The sequence below is a fragment of the Lycorma delicatula genome, chromosome 2 (genome assembly GCF_047948215.1).
Source record: "Lycorma delicatula isolate Av1 chromosome 2, ASM4794821v1, whole genome shotgun sequence".
NCBI classification, from domain to species: Eukaryota; Metazoa; Arthropoda; class Insecta; order Hemiptera; family Fulgoridae; genus Lycorma; species Lycorma delicatula.
Genome location: NC_134456.1, coordinates 184,335,554 through 184,358,993, shown reverse-complemented (window position 1 = coordinate 184,358,993; position 23,440 = coordinate 184,335,554). Strand labels below are relative to the sequence as shown.

The 23,440-nt window shown below is 27.8% G+C and overlaps 1 protein-coding gene and 1 long non-coding RNA gene across 2 annotated transcripts in view; one reads left to right on the top strand and one right to left on the bottom strand.

Annotated features, from left to right (window-relative positions):
* LOC142319494 (uncharacterized) overlaps positions 1-23,440 on the bottom strand; it is a 493,718-nt gene that overhangs the window by 246,228 nt on the left and 224,050 nt on the right. The window lies entirely within an intron of this gene.
* Positions 1-23,440, top strand: part of LOC142319493 (T-box transcription factor TBX20-like) — a 264,934-nt gene that overhangs the window by 32,766 nt on the left and 208,728 nt on the right. The window contains exon 2 of the mRNA XM_075356826.1: positions 20,040-20,373. Within this exon, the coding sequence (XP_075212941.1) occupies positions 20,040-20,373 (334 nt within the window). The remainder of the gene's footprint in view (positions 1-20,039; positions 20,374-23,440) is intronic.

The following is a 23,440-nucleotide window of genomic DNA, read 5'->3' as shown; positions in this document are numbered from 1 at the left end:
ATTATCTTCCTATAAAATATTTTATTAAAATTTATTCCAAGAAGTAAATTTAAAAAAAAACTTCACGTGGTTTAAATATATAATCCTTAGGAAGCTGTTTAAAATTCTATCCCATTTGATCATATTCCTTAAATTTTTTTCTAATTCTTTCTGATGAACTAAATTATAATAACCAGTTTTTCAAGAGGTGTTAAACCCATCTTAAATTTTTTAAATGATGTGTTTTACTCTAGTTTCGTGAAGAGGGTCAAAGCCCCTGTTTGAAATTTAAAAAAATTTGAACAAAATATTCAGATATTTTCTGTCTACACAAAAACATCTTTCCAATTACAGTTTTTATTTTCTTTTTTAAATTTCATCCCGAATTATTTAAAATTTTTAATAGACTCCATTCTCAGCGACTACCCAAAAATAATTTTAAAAATTGATTACTACTTTAAGAATGATTTAGTGTTCATTAAAAAAATTATAAAAACAAAAATTTTCTACTACCTTTTTTATACATTTTATCAGATTTTCCTCAAAAATACTTAAAAATTAAAAGTTCATACGAACAAGATAAAATGTTAAAATAAAACTATACTCTCATTGAGGGTGATTCTATATACACAAATTTAGGTTGAAACACAGGCATGATTTAAATCGAAATTAGATGAATTTATTTCGTAACATTTATTAAAATCGGTTCAGCCAATTTCAGACACAAATCCAAATATAAAATTTATTCATTTAAGATACGTACAGAATAAAATTATAGATTAATCATTATGCTTTACATCAAATTATTAAGAGATTGTTTATTAAACCTTTACAATAAAAAAATAATTATATTATTTACAATTTCTACGATCCCAGAGCTAAATTGCATGAAAAAATAATTAAGGTCATATGGTATTTTCTGCACAATTAAATAAAACTAGAAAAAATATGTTTTTTTTTGGGAAGCTGTTTTCTCCCTTCATTAAGCTAACAGCATAGAATGCGAATCTAGTTTTTTTTAACTCACTTTTTAACTAAACATACTTGATTATTTAAATTAATGGGATTACGATTGGTTAATTTTAAAGAAATCTGTACGAATAATGGATAATTATAATATGATTTTATGTGTAAATATTGAGTAGGTTAATTAATAATAAATTTTTGTGCTTTTAACAATTTTTCAGTTTTTCAATTTTTCAATTCTACAAAAGATCTGATTTTGTGAAATTTCTTTTTAAAATATAGCGAAATTATTGATCATGTAATATTCTCATATTAAGAAATATAATCTTTATTACCAATAAACTTGTAAATAATTTAAATATTATTGAAACTAGTTTAATAAAATTCTATCAATATTCTGGAGTATTTAATTCGTTACTACAGGGAATATTTCACATTAAGAGAATTACGAGTAAGTTATTAAGGATAAAATGATATTGAAAAATAAAATAACGGTAAAAACTGTAAACTGTAAAAGAAACAATTTGTAATTTTAAAAAAAATATTTATTATTTAATAACAATAGATGCACAAAATAGCTGACAACAAAGTTAGGAACTTTCCTGACATTTGTTATTTATTCTTTTATAGTAGAAAAACAATGATACATGAAAATAAACAAAAAGAAGTTATAAAAAATTCAACATATCAATATTTTTAAACTTTGATCGGCTCTAATATTCGAATATTGCCTCAAAATATTTTTTGGGGTCGTTTTCACTACTACTATGCGTAAGAATAGATAAAAAATATTCGGTTAAAAAATACGCACTAAATAAAAAGATAACTTTTTTCAGTTCTCAGGGAATGGGAGAAATCTTGGGGCAATTTTTTTTTTAACTGGTAGATAACACGCATGGTAGATGCACGCACTATAAAGTGTGGTTACATTTGCAAAATTTTGAGAAATTTGACCTCAAAAAACTAGCTACACCCCTGCAGAAATTGACTCCAAACTTTTAGCAATAAATTCCCCCATGTACCCTAATATTTGTACAAAATTGGTTTATCCAGTCGAAGTTATTAAGCTTCAAACACGCTAACACACGTTCAGAAATATCTGGGTACGAATATTATTCCCACTTATTTGTTTTTTAGATCCCTCGGTCTTGAAACGTCGAGCAATGAAACAAAACCCATACCCCATTTTTTGATTGATTACCATACTTTCCTTCTTGCAGCATAGCTGTAGAACTATGATGCCAGGAAAATACAAATCAGTAAATTATATTTGTAAAATATAAATACAAAAAAATATCCTTAATAAATAAATACAAAATATATATTAACTACAAAATAATAATAAATTAATTTTAAAAAAGCCGGTACATTGGAAACATTAAAATAATATTAAAGCATTAAAACCCTCTATCTGCGTAACAAAACAAATAATATTTTTTATAATGTACAGATACAAATATCTTTTTGTAATTTTCATAATTTTTTTAGTTTTATTAATCTTTATTATTTTTCTTAAATTATTTAGTTTCTGGCTTTACATTTATTATTCTTACCAATTCTTCTGTTAACTACTGATGATTGCTTAATAATCAAAATGCCCATTTAGTTGAGACTTTTATTTTTTGTAAATGATATTTGAGCGTTATCTCTTTACGATTTTATAAGAGTAATGAGAAACAGAAGATTCATTAGTATTACCTGCCAAGATATTATAACTGATCAGTCTGTAACTTAAAACTGTTGTTTTCTTTTATTTTAAAATGACGAGCGTTGACATGTTTTGTTAGTGTTTTCAACACGGTAACTCAGTCGGTATGTTATTTTTACTACCTAGACATATCTTCTGTTACGAAACATATAATATTATCTTGGAACGGTATACAAAATACAACGCCGATATTTTAAACCTGATTGACAGACATAGAGAAACTTTTTAACAGTAAATTATGACTCTCTTATATGAACAAATCCGATGAAGTTTCAAAATCTAATTTACAACGAATGATATTGCAAGAATATTAACTCGTTTTCATAGCCGTGTACATATGTATATTATGCCCGTATATTATAAAACAAATAGAATGCATGTAGCAGATGTTAAATCTATGACCTCTAAAATTCAAGATATTCGAAGGCAGATTTAACAAATAATAATAATAAATTATCTATAATATTAATGTCAAAATCCCAACAATGTGCGACGAAAACGTGCTTAATTTTAATTGATTGATTGTAGAAGTGGTCGCAGGTTTTTTATAGGTTTATAAATTTTGAATCATATTTTATTTATTTTTTGCAGTATGGTTCGTACGGAACGAAAAAATTCACAAATACCTACAAATACCTTATATTCACAAAAGAAATCAAATGTATAACTTTTTTTAAAGCTATAAATGGACATTTTAAAATATCTCTAAGAAAATATAAAGAAAAAATTTTCTAATTTCTTTTTGTAAAAAGTTATAAAGAAATAATTCTATTCTTTTAACGAGACGCTCTTTATAAGATTCACATTGTAGAAAGTTTACTATCGACTGATCACAAATTAATAAATTAATTTATTCACTATGCACGATATGTGATAGTGGGACCCCAGAAAATGAAAAAAAATATTTGTCAGAAATAAAATTTCATAAAAGTTTGAATTATCTAAAAATTTATTCAAAAATTGAATATTTTCCCGACACTTGGTTACAAAAAAATATTTTTTTTTTTAATTTACTTGCTGAAGATGAATAATCACAAAATTTTTAAGCAACATAAATAATGGATAATATATAAAATATTATATGTATATAATATTTTATGGAACGTAGAATAATGGAATTAATAATAATGCTTTTTCGGTACTTTGACAGCAAAATTCCCAAGTAACAATGTATAAATAATTAGCGAAGAATTTGTTATGCAGGGTCTGGCTGAACATTTAATAGTTCAGTAGTCGCCTATTTCATTCAACACGCCACACAAATCTATAGAGGTGGTGACAATTTTCATAACGAAACGTGACCCACTTTTTAGTATCTGTAGGTAAAGAGATTTTTTTGTTTTATAATGATATATATTTCAGCCGGTTGATCCAAAAGCGTTGATAGGAGGAATACTACTCCCACCGACATAAAAATATCTTGAATCTCTCAAGAAGTTTTGAACAAAATGAATTACTCCTATTACCTGATCGAGAGTTTAAAGTACGTTTTTGGATATGCTTATTTATCTCGTTTTATGATCCCTATGTGGTTAAAATTCCCTTTTTTATTATTCACCCTTTTCCATTCCCTTGATCCGTACCAGTCCAGGTGTTTTAACTAAATGTTCATTGGATCCGTACTAAAGAAATAGGGTCCTTAAGAGGAACTTCAATTGGTATTTGCTTAGTTTATCTAAGGGTGGTTATATTTGTAGACCTATTCCAGTACTTTATTCCGTATTTAGTTGAAAAAAAGTCAAAAATTCTGAGGCGGTTATCGGACGAAGCCAAAACTCCTAATCCCGTCTATTACATACATAATTAGAAGAATAATCCAGTAGGAATTTATAAACTTATTTAAGCAGAGATGTAAACAAGCAATATAAAAAATCATGAAATTTTATCCTTTCAGTTTTAAATTATTTATTTTTTTTAAAGATTTCAATAATGTAGTAGGAAGTTCTCACTTCGACCTGTATGTATTAATTAAAAATATATTCAAGCTTTATTAATAAAATAAAAAATAAATGTACACACATCATTAACATGTTTTTATTTTATGAAGAAAATTCCTCTGGTGATGCAGTTAAACGGAGAAAAAATTGCAAAAAACTGTCTACATAGAAGATTTGAAAATACTTTTCTTGTTGTAAATTGCTTAGTATTCGATTGTTGTAAAGTAATGACATGTACTTTGCGTCTGAGTTTTTAACGGTAAAATTGTAAAAGATTTAAAAAAAGTATTTGCAAAAGTAAGGGTAAAAAAATAATATGCATTTTCATATTTCAGAGATCCATAATTTTACGCGGGTATTGATGTCTATATTCTTTTTATTGTGTTAATTTTCATTTTTGACCTTCAACTTACGATGTCAGCGCCATATTAAGAGTTCTTGATAATTATTTTTAATTTTTTTTAGTTACAGATTATTATCTACATCGTTTTTGTGTACTCAAAAAGTTATGCAATGTACAAAAATCCCTTTCGAAACGCCGGAAGGCAGAGGTAGATTTCACCGATGCTAAGTAGGAGTTAAAAAAGATTTCCACCTTAAAGTTAAGAAAAACTTAAAATTTACTCAGTAAAATGGTTGCATGTAAAAAAATGATTCACATGTTTAGCATACGACAAGCCTCATCTTCTTATAATTCCAGCAACATTTTGGTCATCCCTTGCCGTAAGGTTTGGTCATATCAAAAATTGTTTCAGACAAAAGTTTTAGGTAATGTTTAGAGGACTAACGACTACTTTAAACCGATTCGATACTGTGCCTATTAAGGGAAGTATGATTTTTTGTTTTCGAAATCCCATTTTTTCCACCACCTGAGCCAATTGTTGGTGGTATCAAAAAACTTTACTTGGATAAGTTTTAGGGTCTTATCCAAAGAATAGTACGAACTTTAAACGAATTCGATATTTTACTTAATAAGAAAATTATAGGGAAATTTTGTTTTTTCGAAAAAGCTGCCTCCTCTATTTCACCCCCGTGGTCCGATTTTTCCCATTAACAAACTCGACTGAGATTTTGGGTCGTTATATTTTATGTATCAATTTGAAAGTGGATGGCGTAAAATTACGGCAGTTATCGTGTCCACAAGAGAGTGGAAAAAAAAAATTCCTAAATGAACCGTTTCATTGTCATGAAGTATGATTTCTGCATAATATTATCTCATTAATATCAAATATATTTTTGAAGAACAGCCAAATTCACACCAAATTTTCAGATGTAATGTAAAATATTCTATAAAATTATTAACACAAAATATTGCTCTCTCTGCTATTATATAGAATATCTCTATTCTCTTACCAAACATTCGATAATCGAGTAGTTTATATTATGTTCTCCTTAGTTGTCCGAGATCAGGAAGATACCGTATTCTTTTTTACGCCCTATTTTCTATTGAATATTTAATTTTGTAATGAAATGTTTAAAACTTTTATAGCATATCCATTTTTCGTTAAAAACGGATTTAATATTCACTTTTTAATACTTACACAATACAATATATATATATATATATATATATATATATATTTATATACTAGGTACAAGAATAGAAATTTATTAATAAATTTCAAAATTCAGATTTTTTAAGATTATAACCTATTATAATTATATTTAAACTAATAAATAACGTATAAATATTAATAATAATCTATCAGTTATAAAATTAATTTCTAGTTGCGTAATTATAGTCCTTAAAATTGGTTTAAAAAATAAGTAATTATTTTATTTTTATTAAATTTTTGAATGAATACTAATTATTTAGAGTGAAATATCAACACAAATCGTATTATGTGTATAAATGATTTAATATAATTTAATGAGAAAATTGCAGGGGAATTATATAATTTTTGTCGAAGTTGGATGATTATTATAAATTTTATAAAAAATTAATCGATTTCACCCTGAAACAGTTGACCTAATTACAATTAAAATTCAAATGTAATATGATTTTTGTTGTTTGTAACCTATATGAATTAAATTCTATCAATAATTAATAATAATAATAATACGTGATTGTATTGTAATTAAACTCCCACATTATTGGCTGTTAAAGTTCAGGGTATCGGTAATGCATATTATTAACATTATCTCTATTAAATTATAATCTTTATTACAATACAGCTACATACGAGTATTAAGTATTGTGTGACTGCAAATTACTATAAACATATATTTTATTTACCTATTTATTATGGCATTATTTAACCTATTAATATTTTTATTGTAAATTTATTACCTAAAATATTTTCAATATAATTATAACACATTACAATAATTATAAAACAGTGTAAATTTGTTGTATTGTTACGCAAAGGTGTGTTACACGTATATAAACATTAAATATGCTATATGCACGTAGCACATTAAAAGCGTATATAAAATTAAAAACAATACTCTGTATGTTTCATAAAAATGAACAATTTTTTTTTACAGAAATATGTTATTTAATTTGACATTTATGTAATATAAATGAATTAATTAAGGGACAGATGAATAATTATTTTTTTAAGCAGATCAGTTTTTACTTCTTTGTACAAAGTAAAGGAAGTATTGTGATCGCAAATATTTCGGTTTTCAGATTTCAACGGAAATATCCATTTTCACTATTCCTGAATCCTTTAAACTAGTTTCGGCATGACGTCTGTACGCTCGATCTCTGCAATATTAAATTAGAAGATTTTATGTTCCTTTTTCTCAGCATCCTGAAATTCAATCGATTTGCAATTTATACAGCTTATAAAGCATAGTTTTTGGAGCAATTTGAGGGAAATAGGTTTTTGAAATTTTGTATTACAACAAAGTTATAATTTTTTTAGAAAAAGGCTAATTAATGCTAAAAAATATAATTTTTAATTTTTTTTGTAATTCTGCTTCCCTCAAACATTAGTATATGTAAGTGAGAATACCCCCAAAACAAAAAAATCATTCCTGTATGTTTCTTAGAAGTTGAGAAAAAAGTACAAAAATATCCAGAAAAATGAAGTTTTTGGAAAACAAAGCTTAAGTTTTAAATACATAGTTTTTTACCTGTCAATGAATTCCTGAAGCATACGACGGGCCTACAGCTGATCCTCTTCTTCTAAGACATCTTCTAACACTCTCTTATCCTTGCTTTTTTCTTTTGAAACCTTTTTTTATCAGCTCTAGCGATTCTTCCTCTATCAAGTAATTTCATCATCTGGGCACAATTGACACCGGGAGTGATTCCTGGTCTTTTCAAAATTAAGCATTTCATAATATTCTCTTTATTAAAAGTACTTATGGCTTAATGTACACCAATCTGAATTGTTTGAAACCCATCGAATACTTTTTCTGTAATCGTGCCCAAATTACGCTGTTGAGTGATTTATTAGGGTTCTGTATTTTATTTTTTACGCACTTTACTGAAAGATCTTTAGGTAATAGGTTTCTAAAAAATCCTTTTATTTAAATCGTGACAACAATAAGTAAATGAAAGTGGTTTTAGTAATTATATGGTTTACCTTATGCCCTGGCTTTTTGAAACTTACACCAGCTATCGGCACCAGGAGGACATAGTCCATGTTGAGGGTTTTCATCAGTTGAACTGAAATAGAAAAACTCAGCCTTCACTGCTTTATACATTGAATACTAACTTTTTTAGTATTTCTCCTAATGGCTAAGCCATAATAATTTTCAATATTAATTATAGCTGTCTCTGTCAGCCTATTATGGCCACTCAAAGAACTACAATCACTTAATTTCATCCTTCTGTACCTTAATTTCAGATTTCAAAGACGCTTTCCCATTCTTTTTTGCTCGTGATCTATGCATTCCAACTTCTTTATTTGGCAATCATCTCTATACAGTTTCATTTCCTCTACAAATGACAAAGCTTTTGAATCCCCATCTCCTAGATAGTTCACGATTCGTACATTTCGAGTAAGTGACCGTTCATAAATCTTCTTCGCTCCATTGGTCTTTCATCCGAACTACAGTGATCTGGTCCATCCCTCATCCACACCACTGTAGTTCGCCTGACAACTATAAAATGGTTGGTTGACAATTATCCAAAATGATTGGATATAGTGGGGGAGGGGAAATTCTTTTAAAATAATACATATCTTAAATAAGAAATTTTATCATTCAATTTCAATTCGATTGCATAATTGCGGATACATAATTCGGGAATGGAATTGTAAATAATAGTTTCAAAAAACTAATTTAATACATTCGTTGTGGATAATGGGTAATTTTTTTCTATATTAGGATACGAATTAGTGGAAGGATTGAAATTTTTGTTTATTTTCCCTATTTCTACAAATTGGGTCTGCCTGAACTGGATTTGACTGAGCTCGCCTAGATTGGAATTGTTTCATTGGAACTGGAATGGACTGGACTCGCCTGAACTGGAATTGACTCACCTGAACCAAATTGTCCTTCCTTTAACTGAATCTACCCGAAAACCACCCGATTCGGACTGGACTGGTCTCGTTTCGACAGACTGGATTGTACTTGACTTGATTCGCTAAACTTGATTCACTAAACTGAACTGAGTTGGACAGGACTGGACAAGATTGGGATGAACTTTATTAGAATTGACTTAACCTAACCCAACTCTTTTTTTATTTATTTATTTATTTTTTTTTTTTGTTAAAGAGGTGGGGAATCCCATTTACGGACGCCTAATCAGTGTCTGGTTCGCTAACTGGTGCCGCAAGATGTTATTAATATGCGTATGTATACCTGCGCACTACCGACTAACCGCCACCCCTGGCTACCATCCTTCCTGGAACCGCTAATGAAGCATTTTGACTGAACTACGCATGTACTGGACTGGGCTGGACTGGACTGGACTGGAGTACTATACAGAGAGACTATACAGTACTCGCCTTATCTGACCTGGAATGGAATGGATTGGGCTGGAACGAGGTTGGATTAGTCGTTTTTTTTTTCCAATTTTTTTAAAAGTCTGCCTTTTTTTAAAAATTCGGTGGGTAAATATGAAAAGTCAGGAGGTTCAAACGAGACGTTTTCATTTTTACCCCGTGATTCTTCTTTAAAAAATGAAAACTTTTCATTTTAATTTCATGTCATTATTTTTTTTTTTTTTTTGTAGATATGGTATGATTTCTTTTTTTGTCAATTCGTTCGTAGTTATCAAATTATCATTATTCTTATAATTTTCCATTTTTAAACTGTGTTCATGTAATATTCGGTTGAAACACTCTATGTATTTTGTATTGTTTTATATTTAAAAATCTTGTTTTTTATTATTTATCTCGGTAAGACGGGTGATCACAAAAATACAAGGGATTTTAGTAATCGATAACAAAATTAAAATATTCATTCTAAACTTTAAGGTGGTATAGTTTTTATAAATACTATAATCACAAATCATATAATTAATAGTTTTGGAATAAATACGAGAAACTCCAAAATGATTAAAAAAGTTCTTTATTAAAATAATCACGTAGTAAAATTAGGGTAGTTTTATATAAAGAATCATTCGATGTGTTTGTTAGGTTATTTATATAGAAACCTTATCAATTTAAAATCTTAGGTAAAATGCGAAAAAAGATAATAGTTTTTTAAAAAAGGATCCCTTCCAACATAGGCAAGAAGCAAGTGGGGTATCAAATTACTGGATTTTTGGCCCGTATGTATTACTAGAGCGTACGTATGTATCTCGCATAACTCAAAAATATTAGCCGTAGATGTTGAAATCTTGGATTTAGGTCTCTTTTAACATCTAGTTGTACACCTCCCTTTTTGATTGCAATCGAGTGAACCAAAAATGTCCAAAAAAGCACAAAATAAAAAAAATTAGATTTTGGAATTTTTCTTAATAATCTTCGCGTCTAAAATAATTGAAATTTTTTAATAACATTAAGTTAGAGAAATAATTAAAAATGTAAAAGTAAAAAATAAATACTTTTGTTACTTTTTATTTTGACTTTTGTGACTTTTATACTTTTGTACTTTTCTGATTATTCTGACTTTTTATAATATAAAAAGTTATTATTTTTTTTTTTTTTACTTCCTCGTACAAAGAAGTATTATTGTAATCGCGAAAAATTTCGGTTTTCAGATTTCAATAGAAATATCCATTTTGATCATCCCTGAATTCATTTTGACTAGTTTCGGCTTGACGTCTGTACGTACGAATGTATCTTGCATCACTCAAGAACGATTAGCTGTAGGATGTTGAAATTTTAGATTTAGGATTGTTGTAACATCTAGTTGTGCACCTCCCCTTTTGATTGCAATCGACTGAACCTAATGTGTCCAAAAAAGTCCAAAATTAAAAAAAAAAATTGGATCTTGATTTTCTCTTAATAATAAGCCCTCATTGAGAGGTTTTCAACAATATATCATAAGTGGTACTTATTTTCATTGGTTCCAGTTATAGACAAATAAAATTTTAATTAATGAAATATTTGGATCTTACAAGGGGAAGACACATCGGTTCGAATCGAATCACACTTCAGAACCTTTTTTTTTATTTTTTTTATTTTAATTTAAATATATTGATTAATTAATAATTATTAACCTCTGATTTTAAAAGTTTTACGATAAACAACAGTTCAATAATATCAATAAAAAAAAAATATAGAAAAAAATATCAGAAGTTATTAATGAAATAAAATTTTATGTACGTTTCATTTAAAAAAAAGAAACGTGTATATGTAATTTAATAATCGTACAAAGAAGTCATATGGTGTCCACATAAAGTTTTTTATATATGCTTCATTATTTATACTAATATATTTTGAACATTTAATAATGCACTACTGAATTAAATAGGGATCAATAAAGTAAATTTTAAATACTTCCGATTTAAGAATTAAATAAACGAATCATCCATGATAATATTATAAGATTGGCCAATTAATTTACTCCATTCATTTATCTCCATCCATATTCAAGTGCCTCCTACATTTCTTTGTACCATTCAGCTAATTTCCATGTTTGACTTTACAAGTCTGACTTTATATAATCTGCTGTTTTCTTCTACTTCTATATTTATTGTTATTCTGGAGTTTTTCCTTTTCATTTTAGCAGTCCCTCTATTAACAATCTTTCTAAATATCTATAATATTTTTCTTGTTCATATTTAATTTATTGACTATGATAACTAGAAAAAATTGGACGATAAAAAATTACATTTTATGTTAAACAGATTATTCATTACTCATACATCATCTCTCTTCCAAAGGGGAGGTCTTTTGATTGCAATCGACTGAACCAAATGTGTCCAAAACAGCCAAAAATTCAAAAAAATTTGGATCTTGGATTTTCTATTAACTACAGTAATAAGCCCTGATTGAGAGCTTTTCAACGATATATCATAAGTAGTACTTATTATCATTGGTTCCAGAGTTATAGCCTAATGAAATATTTGGATTTTAGAAGGGGAAGACACATCGATTCGAATCAGACTTCATCTCCTTTTCTTTTTAATTTAAATATATTGATTTTTTAATAATTATTAACCACTGATAGTAAAAAACGTTTTACGATAAATAATAATAAAATATCGAAAGTTATTAATGGAATAAAATTTTATGTATTTTTCACTTTAAGGAAATGTGTATATGTAATTTAAAAGGCGTACAAGGAATGCATGTGGTGTCTACATCAGATATTTTATTTTATCTATAGATTAGAAGAATAAGATTTATTATAACCATTCTATTTAAAAATCTAGAAATAATTACCTAGAGTAAGTGTATAAGCGACAAGAATAATTAATTTCTTGTAGAAAAGAATAAAATCGATTCATGTAGAAAAAAAATAACGAAAAATTTGAAGGAAAACATAAATGCTGTGGAGTAATTTAATAGGAAAAACGAATGTATAAAAAATAAAATGCACTTATAACGTTGCTCTTAAATCTGAAAATAATATGTGTTAGAAGGTATAATCTAAATTTCTTGAGAAGAAATATGTATTCAGTTATAAGAAATATGAATAAAACAAAAAAGGAATTGTACTAAAAGAAAGGAAATAGTGAATTAAATAAGATAATAAAAAATCAAAGATTTTTTTAAATTAGGAAATAAAATTTAAAAAAATACACTTTGTAAGAAAGATACTAAAAGCAAATTAACATAAATAAGAAAAACATTTATACAAAATAAGAATCTAATAGCATCAAGCATAATGGTTAGAAACGAGAAAGAATATTTTAAATATTTATTTGTAGTGAATCAATCTATATCAAATGATTACTTTTACAATAGGAAAGTAAGAAATCTAAGAACAGAGTCCTATGAAATTTAAAAAATTTTACGTATAAAAAATTATTATATTTTGTGAAATTAAGTTCAAAACGATTATGTTGGTGTAGTGAAAAAAGAAAAATTTTTTAATTCTAACAAACAGAAAAATTATCGTAGTCATTAATTGTTTATATTTTCTCCTCAGAATTTTTATTGATAGGAAAGATAAGGTAAAAGCTATAAGAGAAAGAAAGAAACCTAAAAAAATGATAAAGGGATGTGTAAATGAAAGAAAAATGTAAAAAAACAAAACTAGAGATTTCTTTTTACTCAACGTAACTTCATGGCTTTACCCATACAAAAAATCTGATGAGGGCCCACATGACTTCCTTGTGCGTCTATTAAATAATACCCATTTTTTTAAAATAAAAAAACATAACATTTTATTTCATTGATAACTTCTGGTATTTTATTATTATTATTGAATTACTATTTATCATAAACATTTTTAGTCAGAGGTTAATAATTATTAATAAATCAATATGTTTAAATTAAAAAAAGAAAAGGAGATGAAGTCTGATTCGAACCGATGTGCCTTCCCCTAAGATCCAAATATTTCATTAATTAAAATTTTATTTGGTATAACTGTGGAACCAATGAAAATAAGTACCACTTATAATATATCGTTAAAAACGATAATCATAAAACGATAATAAGTCCTCAATGAGGACTTATTACTGCAGTTAAGAAAAAGTGCAAAATCTAATCTTTTTTTAATTTTGTGCTTTTTTGGACACTTTTGGTTCACTCGATTGCAATCAAAAAAGGAAGTCCACAACTAGATGTTACAATAGTCCTAAATCAAAATTTCAACATCCTACGGCTAATCTTTTTTTAATTATGCCTGATACATACGAACGTACGTACAGACGTCACGCCGAAACTAGTAAAAATGGATATTTCCGTTGAAATCTGAAAACCGAAATTTTTGCGATCACAATACTTCCTTTACTTCGTAAAAGGAAGTAAAAATAGTATTAAAAATGATCACTTCTTTTCACTTCCTCACCGTATAAGTACATATAAACTTTTATTCTAAATGTCCAGTTAAAAAGTAAGCATGAAAATATTATGTTTGTGTTAAGTTATGTAACATCTATATATTGTATTTTTTTTAAATTTATTTCAATTTATATTTTTTCAAAAGAAATAAAGCCTTATACAATACACGTTTATTTAATATGATTAAATATAATTTTGAATAAATTAAGTAAATTGTTAATTGTTGCAGTTCATTCAATGACAATAAAGAGGAGTGTAATGCTATTAATATTTTATACGTGTATATATTCTGAATTACTTAAATATTATTACAGCATAATTATTTAGATATATTAAAGAAAGACGTATTAATAAATTATTACAATTACTTGGAAAAAAGCAAAAAGCAACTGAAATCATGATTTCAGTATAAAATTAAAAATATAAATGATTTATTAAATGAAATTATCCGAGTCGTTATAAAAGTCTCGGTTTTATATTACAATAGTTGTAGTTTATGTATATTAAATCTTTATAAGAACATTGTAGACCGGTGTGTAACCCCTCTTTTGTTCTCTTGTAATGCATGCTAATTACATAACACAACACATATAACCTGTTAAAATTCTATACGAGCACTCATTGTTTTCTCTTGCATATAAAGTTGACAAAAGCCGACAGATTCCGACCTTATTGTATTGTTAATGTTGTCCAGGTTTCCGCTTACTCTTTTGCTACTATGCCCACTACATAACACCGACGATACATGACCAGCGACGATATTCTCCGACTAACTGAATTAACCGTAACTGAAAAGCCAAAAGTATTTTTATCCCTAAAAAGAGTTATGATCTGGAACCGTTTAAAATAATATGAGTTTTAATGAATAATATGTTATCCCTCTGAACATTACACACGCGTATTCAGATGAAGATTTATAATTCTATGTTTTAAAAACGCTCATAAATATGTGGATATAACAGTAAAGTTTAACTCACACGAACGAGATTACATAGAAAATTTTTAAACGTATTACGTGCTTACAAAATAAAAGAAATATATAATAATGATTTCAAAATAAACTTCCCAGAAACAATTCATTAAGACTATTTCTCGTTGTATCGCTACAGAATTAATTTTTTTTTTATCATTATTTTTATGTTTTAGGTTTAAATTAAAGTTTTAAATAATTAATCTAATTATAAATAATTTGTAGCATAATTATCTTACGCAATAAAATTTAAAACGATTGATCCACATAGAATTATTTCTAAATCTTAATTTTTAACTCCTCCTTATCTTGTTTATTTTGTGTTTTATTTCATTGGTATTTACTGAAAAAATCTGATTAACTCATCGATTCATACTGTTCATTACCCAAACCTAAGTTCAATAAAAATATTAATACCTACCTATGAAACAACTTTTAATTTTTGTTTCTGGATTGTTACGCCAGTCTTAAATTATTTTGTATTTACATACACTAATTGAAGGTTTGCTAATGTGGTTGCTAAATAACCACGAATTTATTTTAAAACCTCGTAATAAATATTGCTACATGAAACAAACTGTTTTTTATTTCTAGTTCATTAAACTTAACTTTATATATCAGTTATTGCTGATGTTTTCTGTAATATTTTACTGAAAAATTCTCGTAAACGTATTTCCTTTATTAACATTAGGTTATTCCTTTACTTTTCTTTTATAAAGTAAATATTATATTTGTAGTGTAACACTTATGCATTTGATGTACACTCATATGCGTACATCCTACGTATATAAATGTACAGAATTTACGCCATTTATGCTTCTTCTGTAATATTACAAAGACCTTTTAGTCTACTGCAGTTTTACATTTATTTACTAACATTAAATTTGTTATTACATATTGACGTAACATATAATTTTCTAAAGTAACATTAAATAAATGTATATATATATATATATATTATAATAATAATAATAATTATTATTATTATTAATATTACTATAAGAGTGCATCTGCCAGCAGTTAAATTACTCATATGTAGCTATATAGGTACTATAAATTAGATTTTATCCTTAACCCGTATCGGGTTTAAGACATTGAAATATTCCTTGGCGATATTTCAACATTACCCTCGTTATACGGTGTACTAATTGTATGTAACTATTGCTTGTTAATACAGAAAACTACCTGCATAAAAAAAATGCAAACGTTTCCTGTCTTAATTGTACACAGTTTCCACATTTTATATATAAATTATAAATGGTTTAATAAATTACGCACTTTAATGAAAATAATTTATGTTAGTTAAATGGTTCTTTAAAAAAAAAAAAAAATCATTTTACATTAAATTATGACATAAATAAATTGATTTCATTCAACAAAAAATATTATTACAAGTAATAAGCGTGTATTTATTATTATAAGAATTTTAAAACTCTTTAATTTTGAAGTTAACATTACAAATGACCCTTACCTAGGGTCTGTCTATTGTTTAATATAAGACTACTAATAAATTCAAAAGTAACACTAATAAAAATTATTATTATTATTATTATAGAATTAATACCTATTTACATTCATATCTAATTATTTGATTTAAATTATTACATTTTTAATTTTTTTATTTACCATTTACCAACTTTATCATTTATTTAACTATGAAAAACCAGTAGTAGAATGAGAACATAAAATGTCAAATACCAATCAAACTTAGTTAAATGTAATTGTTCTAGAATATGTGATTCATAATATAGGTAGTATATAATACATATAATATAAGATTAGGTATAATATAATAATACATATTCATAAGAATAGGTAGGTTCATAAATTAAAAAATTATGGGACATGAATTAATACTGTACTGACAAAGTAGATAATGTTGCAGTCACACATAGAATTATTACAGTTTTATTTAACGTATGCAGTTCATTTATCAATAATATTTTCAATAGTTTATCTACAAAGACACAAACATATAATCTAAATACTTTATTTAGACAAAGTTGGAAATTATATTAACCATTTTAATGTAATATCTAACACATTCATAACAAATTTGCTTCGCTTTTTCTCATCTTGTTTCCTGGTTGATATTGTAATAATCACGTTTAACTCTCCGGGATGTGCGGATTTCTCCATTCAAAAAAGATTTTAAAATAGATTCACAAAAATAACTAGTACCTAGTACTACTTTGGTACCTTGATGGGAACAATCCTACCCGATTGATTGTTTTTGCCACAAAATTCGTATAATAAGAGCCAGTAGTATAATAGATTAAATGGTCCTCCTTTAATCATTATGTTCATCTTCTTTTACCAAGAGATTAATAATTTTTAGACTTCTTAAAAGGATTCAGAATTCAAAATAGTTTCAAAAACAGAGGTTTGATTATTTGCCACCTTGAAATCGTAAAGAATATACCTGTTTTTGTTAAGAATTCAATTAATTACAGTAGATACTAATGCAGATTAAATATAGTGGATTCAATTATTACATAGTGGAATTATGATTCGTTCATAAAAAAAAAGCTTTTTAATAAAAAAACGAGCGATCAGTTGATCGCTCTTTTTTCTGACAATTATGATAAAATAAATATTTTAGCAACTTCTGGCAACTACATTAAAATAATTGTTTTAGTAACTACTGGTAACTACACTTAAATAACTATTTTGGCATAGTTGCCAGAAGTTAATCCCTGGTGAAACGGCATTCGTTATGGATAGAAATTCAGTATTTTCCTCGAAGGAGAATTGACCAAACAAAAAGAAAAGACAGCTTAATTTCCTCAAAAAATTGTTAGGAGATCTTTTTACGTTTCTTGTATACTTTGTTTATGGTTTAATTATATTATCACAACTGATATTTTTTGGGCACGTTTCATGGCCCGAGCTGTTTTCACAAAATTTTAATCAATATTTCACTTTATTGCTGATTTCTATTAAAAAATTTCAGAATATTTTCGTTGACAACAAAATAAATTTTTCTTTGTATTATGTTATTAAAAAACTTACGTTTTCAAAATATATTAATTATATCTTACACTTAACATAATTTTTGATAAAACCTTGTTCAACTTCAGTCTTTTATCTGTCACCGACGGATAAAAAATCGTGAGTTATCCAGATCCGGTTCCCTTCCCCAGCCCGCTTGACCTCTTACATACCATCAAAAAATCTTACATAAGCCCTTTATCTCGATTTGAGATGTATTTAATAGATAAAAAAATACTTCAGAAATAGAAGTAAATTTTATTATTTAAAATCATGCATATAGATAAATAATATGTTTATGAACACACCTATCAATTAGCTTACGCTCATACGTGCGAGTTTATAATAATACGATATATTATAAAAACTATTCATTTAATGTTGATAAATTACTATTTAACTGATCGTGGTTTCAGCTTAGGACATGGAATTATTAATTGCGTGAATATAAGAATTAATTTTATTTATGTATATTCATGTAACTTAATAGGATGTAAAATCTATGTTAAAAAATAATGAATGCGATAGTATTTACTTTTTATTATTTTAATATAAAGATTACAATAATTACTAATATTGTTACCACAAAAATTTATTAACTGTGTCAATAATATGTACAAGAAAAGTAGTATGTCAAAGTATATTTTACTTTCCAAATAAGTAAATTAAATCGTATTTTTTTTTTAAGTTACGAGTAGGTTTTAATTTAACGGAAATTAAATATCTCTGCTTATTATGGGTAGACTTGACAAGTCTTTTTTTTTGCACTACGTGCGAAAATGCAATTTTGGGGAAGTTGAGTTAAAATAAACCGTTGAAAAAAAGGGGGGCGGGAAATATATTCATCAAGAATAATATATATAATAATAATAATAATAAACTAAAATCTTTGTAATTTCTTAAACTATCATAAAATAATCTGCGCAACTGGCCGGAGGATGCTGAATAATGTGGCCTAGAATGATATGCTGATTTCTGTTTGCACGGTATTATTATAAAAATAATATAGTTCTCTTGATGCGAGTAGAGGAGAAAGAATTAGAAATTACAAGGAAATGACAAGCTGCTACAAGCAGGAACATAATCGGGACTGGAGTAAAAACACAAGTATTCTTCGAACAGTACTTAATATGTTCATTTGATAATTTAATGCTACTTAAATATAAAGTAACGATAAAATCACTTATACATTAATTTAAATTGTTATGAACTTTTTATACCCGTATCTCTGTAGGTATAAAATGTTTAGATGTAGCTGAACACCTTGCATATAAAAAAGAAAGATTATTAGTCGATAATTTGTGGTTTGAGCTGCGATAAGTTTTAAAATACATAAATATAATAATATTAATATAATTTTTCTATCTTAAGTACACTCATAAGTACTTATAAGTACTCATAAGTACTTATAAGTACTCATAAGTATCTTATAAGTACACTCATTTCATGAACAAGATATGCTGCTGCTTAAGGATCCTACTACAATAAAGCTACTTTACACATCCGGAAACTTCTGTAATATCATACAAATAAATTAAAATGTAAAATAAGTAAGTTAGTTTTGAAGTAAAGTGGAATATAAATATTATATTGATTAATAGCAGATTTTAAGTATGATCTTTAACCAATTAGAGTATCGTTCAATTTATTAGACTGACAAACCTCCAAAAACAAATTCTTCCCTATATTTTATCATTTTTATTCTTCATTAAAAACAAATAACAAAAAAAGAATTACTTGACATTCTTTTTTGCGATTATCTAAATTAATTAGGAGTTGATTATTAAACTAAGAAGAAGATAGTTATCATGGAAACGAAGTCAACAGCAGATCCTTGTCAGCAGATTATCGTTCTAAATTATATTGTTCCTACTTCTTCTAAACTTCGCCTTTACAACAGGTTAATCCTGATATATGCATCAACATCCAAATAGATTCCGACCGATCAGTTACTAATTAACTAATTAAGAAACCATATATCTTGGATCTTTTAAAAACACTTTGAAAAAGATAAGCCTTTATTTTTGTTATAATATATTTTGTTAGTAATCTATGTTGCAAAGGAGAATATGTATATGTTGTAAATACAAAATAATTTTTATATGTTGTAATATTGTATTAAAAGTACACGAAAATATACTCGCATAAAATGTTATAAATATTTAATTATTTTATTTTTATTTTAACAGAAAGACTTGGAAATAGTGGGAGGCGAGGCAGTGATAAAAGCGGTGAAGGTGAAAGCGATTATGAAGAACCTGAAGATGCAGAAGTAGAAGAAGATGTCGAAGTAGATGTTGAAGAATGTTCTGAAAGTGAAGGAGAACCACGGCCACCACCTTCTGAAGGTCTTTCTGAAGAAGATGATCGGGATTCTCCTGATCCTACGGTGGCTCGATTAAAAGTAAAAACGCGGTGCAATTGTCAAGAATTATTATTAGCGAACTGTCATCTCGAAACAAAAGACCTGTGGGACAAATTCCACGATCTTGGAACTGAAATGATTATTACGAAAACTGGAAGGTAAGAAAATTTATTATTTTATTTCAGATCAATTTATAAATATTGTATTTTATTTGTAAAACACTATTAATTTCGTATACATCTAAACAATAATATTTTATTACAAAATTAATTTTTTTCTGTACATTTTTATAACAGTTGCAATGCAAAGGGTAATTAAAAAAAAAACTATTTTAAAACAAATAAAAAATATTTAAAGACTAAGTTCCAGTGAAGAGGACATAATACCGACCCCTGGGTTCACTTCCTTGCATTTGAAATCGGACATCCATCGCCGTTAGCAGATCTCGTTCATGGAGAAAGTGATTGAGTGCCGCCATCAAGTAAGAACTACGTTCTTTCCTCTCCCTGAGCTCCTCCATCACTGTCGAACAGGTTACACTATTAAAAGCATTACGTACATTCAGGAGGACCACTAAGGGTACCTTTTTGGTCCTCCAGGTTCCCGCCCTGCACGATCCAATCCATTCCACCACTCTACGGAGCGCATCAACCGTCGATCTTTCGCTGACAAAGCCGTACTAGGCTTTTAAAACACCTCCAGGGTTCTCTAACTCATCCCAAATCCTCTCTGCTAATAGTCGCTCGTATAACTTGCCTAAGGAAGGCAACAAACATATCGGCCGGTAACTCACGGCATGGCCAGCAGGCGCCGGTTTTGGAATCAGAAGGAACCTGCCTTGCTCCCAGTATCTAGGAATGTTGTTCACCCCAATGCCATATTCAGGGCCTTTAGAATGACTTATTCAGGCCTTTAACAGTACACCAGATACGCCATCCCGTCCCGGCCCCTTCTTGATAATATCCTTGACGTTGCCCATCTCAGTTCATCAATACCAACCGCCTCTCTTCATTGCCGACCATGTCACTAAGAGGCGACTCCTCGATCCGGAATAGCTCAAGGATCACTCTCAAAGTCTGCCCTCTTGTTAATGTAGGGAGGGGTGTACCAAACTTCTTCATTTACATTTGATACGCCTCACCCACGGGTCGTCATCCAGTTCGTTCACCAGCCTCCCTCTTGGCTGTCTTAATTGCTGCACAAAGCTCATTATAGGCAACACGATATGAAAATTCCGCCCCCGCGACCTGGTCAGGACGGCCCCTCCGTACTCGTTGTAATCTTCGTCTGGCCGCAGACCGTAGAACGACGATGGCCCTAGACCGCTAATAACAATTTCATTGTTATAAAGCAATCTAGAAAAATTATTTAAACCAAATGTAGACTAAAAATCAAAAAAATTATTAAATTTAAAATTACGCAGAAATGTAAAAAAAATGTACAATTTATAAATAAAATAAATATACGCGTTTCGCCGGTTTCAAACTGCACCATCAGATTAATATAAGTAAAATGAAATTAAGTGGACTACTTCTTTATTTAAGTAAGCAGAATTAATTTAATTTTAGAAGAAATTTGAAGCATATAATTTAGAAGTTCCAAGATTTACAGGTAATTTCATTATTACTTTAATCATGCCTGGAATTTTTAATCTTTATTAATAAATCTTATTCAGGATTTTGAGTCATCTATAATGGAGATGCACTCGAGTTCTGTATGTTTAAATGAAAATCGCTCATTCTCAAATTTTATTTAATACTATAATTTCATTATTTTTATCTATCTTTTCATAGACTAAAACCTGCGGAAGTTTTCTTTCACTAATAATTTTGTTGTTTAAACTGCCGTAACCGGTCAGGTGTAAGGAGGGGATTCAACTTAGTAAAAAGCTTAATAATAGATTAACTAATGACTTTAATTTTTAAAACCTTGGTATTGTATTAGAAGATAAAAAAACAATTACATTCTATTTTACATGAAATATTAGGTTATTAAACATTTAAATAACCTCGAGTTCAGCTGTTAAAAACCATGTCATCAATAATAAATAACATAACAAGGTTATCTGTTATACAGGCTTATAACTAGCGTAAAGATCCAACATATTCAGGTAGTCTATAGGGGTATAATAATAAAGTGCAGATGAACGTTAACCTTTTTCTTTTGTAATATTATAGGATAATAATGAAAGGTAAAATGTGCCGTATAACAAGATCGCCAAAATTTATGAATAAGAATCTTGTTTGCTGAGTTATACTATAATACAAATCACAACAATAATTTTCTCTTGTTATTGCTACCTTTTAGATATAGTGTGAAAATTGTGTCGTAAAGATTCCATTTACGCGGAAAAGAAAAGATTTACCTACAGAATCATCCCGAACTTATACATTCGTAATATTTATCTGGTTTCACTCTTACTATTACTACTATCAGTTGTAAATCATAGTACGATGGAAATGATTTCGTTATATATGATTTGATATTGGTATTAAAAAAAAATCCCTTTCGGCACGCAGGTAGGCGGAGATAGATCTTCCCTACTTAACCGGTGTTAAGTAGGGAATAAAAAAGATTTCAACCTTAAAGTTAAGAAAAACTTCAAATTTACTCAATACGACAATGGCTGCATGTGAAAAAAATTTTCACGTGTTTACATGCAAGCTCCATCTTCTTACAATTCCAAGAAAATTTTGGTCATCCCTTGCCGTAAGGGTTGGTCATATCAAAAATTATTTCAGACAAAATTTTAGGTAATGTTTAGAGGACTAACAACCACTTTAAACCGATTTGATATTGTGTCTATTAACGGAGTTATGATTTTTTTGTCTTCGAAATCTCATTTTTTCCACCCCCTAGACCAATTTTTGGTGAAATCAAAAAATTTTATTTAGACAAGTTTTAGGCCCTTATCCAAAAAATAGTAGTAACTTTAAACGAATTCGATATTTTACTTAATAAGAAAGTTATAGCGAATTTTGTTTTTTTTTTTTTAAACTCCCCATTTCTACCCCCATGGTCCGATTTTTCCCATTAACGAATTTGACCGAGATTTTGGATCGTTATATTTTATGTATCAATTTCAAAATGATTGGCGCAAAATTGTGGCAGTTATTGCGTCCACAAGAAAGTGAAATAAAGTATATATATATATATATACTTATATATAAAATTAATAAATAAATATGTATAAACATAATAAATATGTATATATAAATTTTGAAC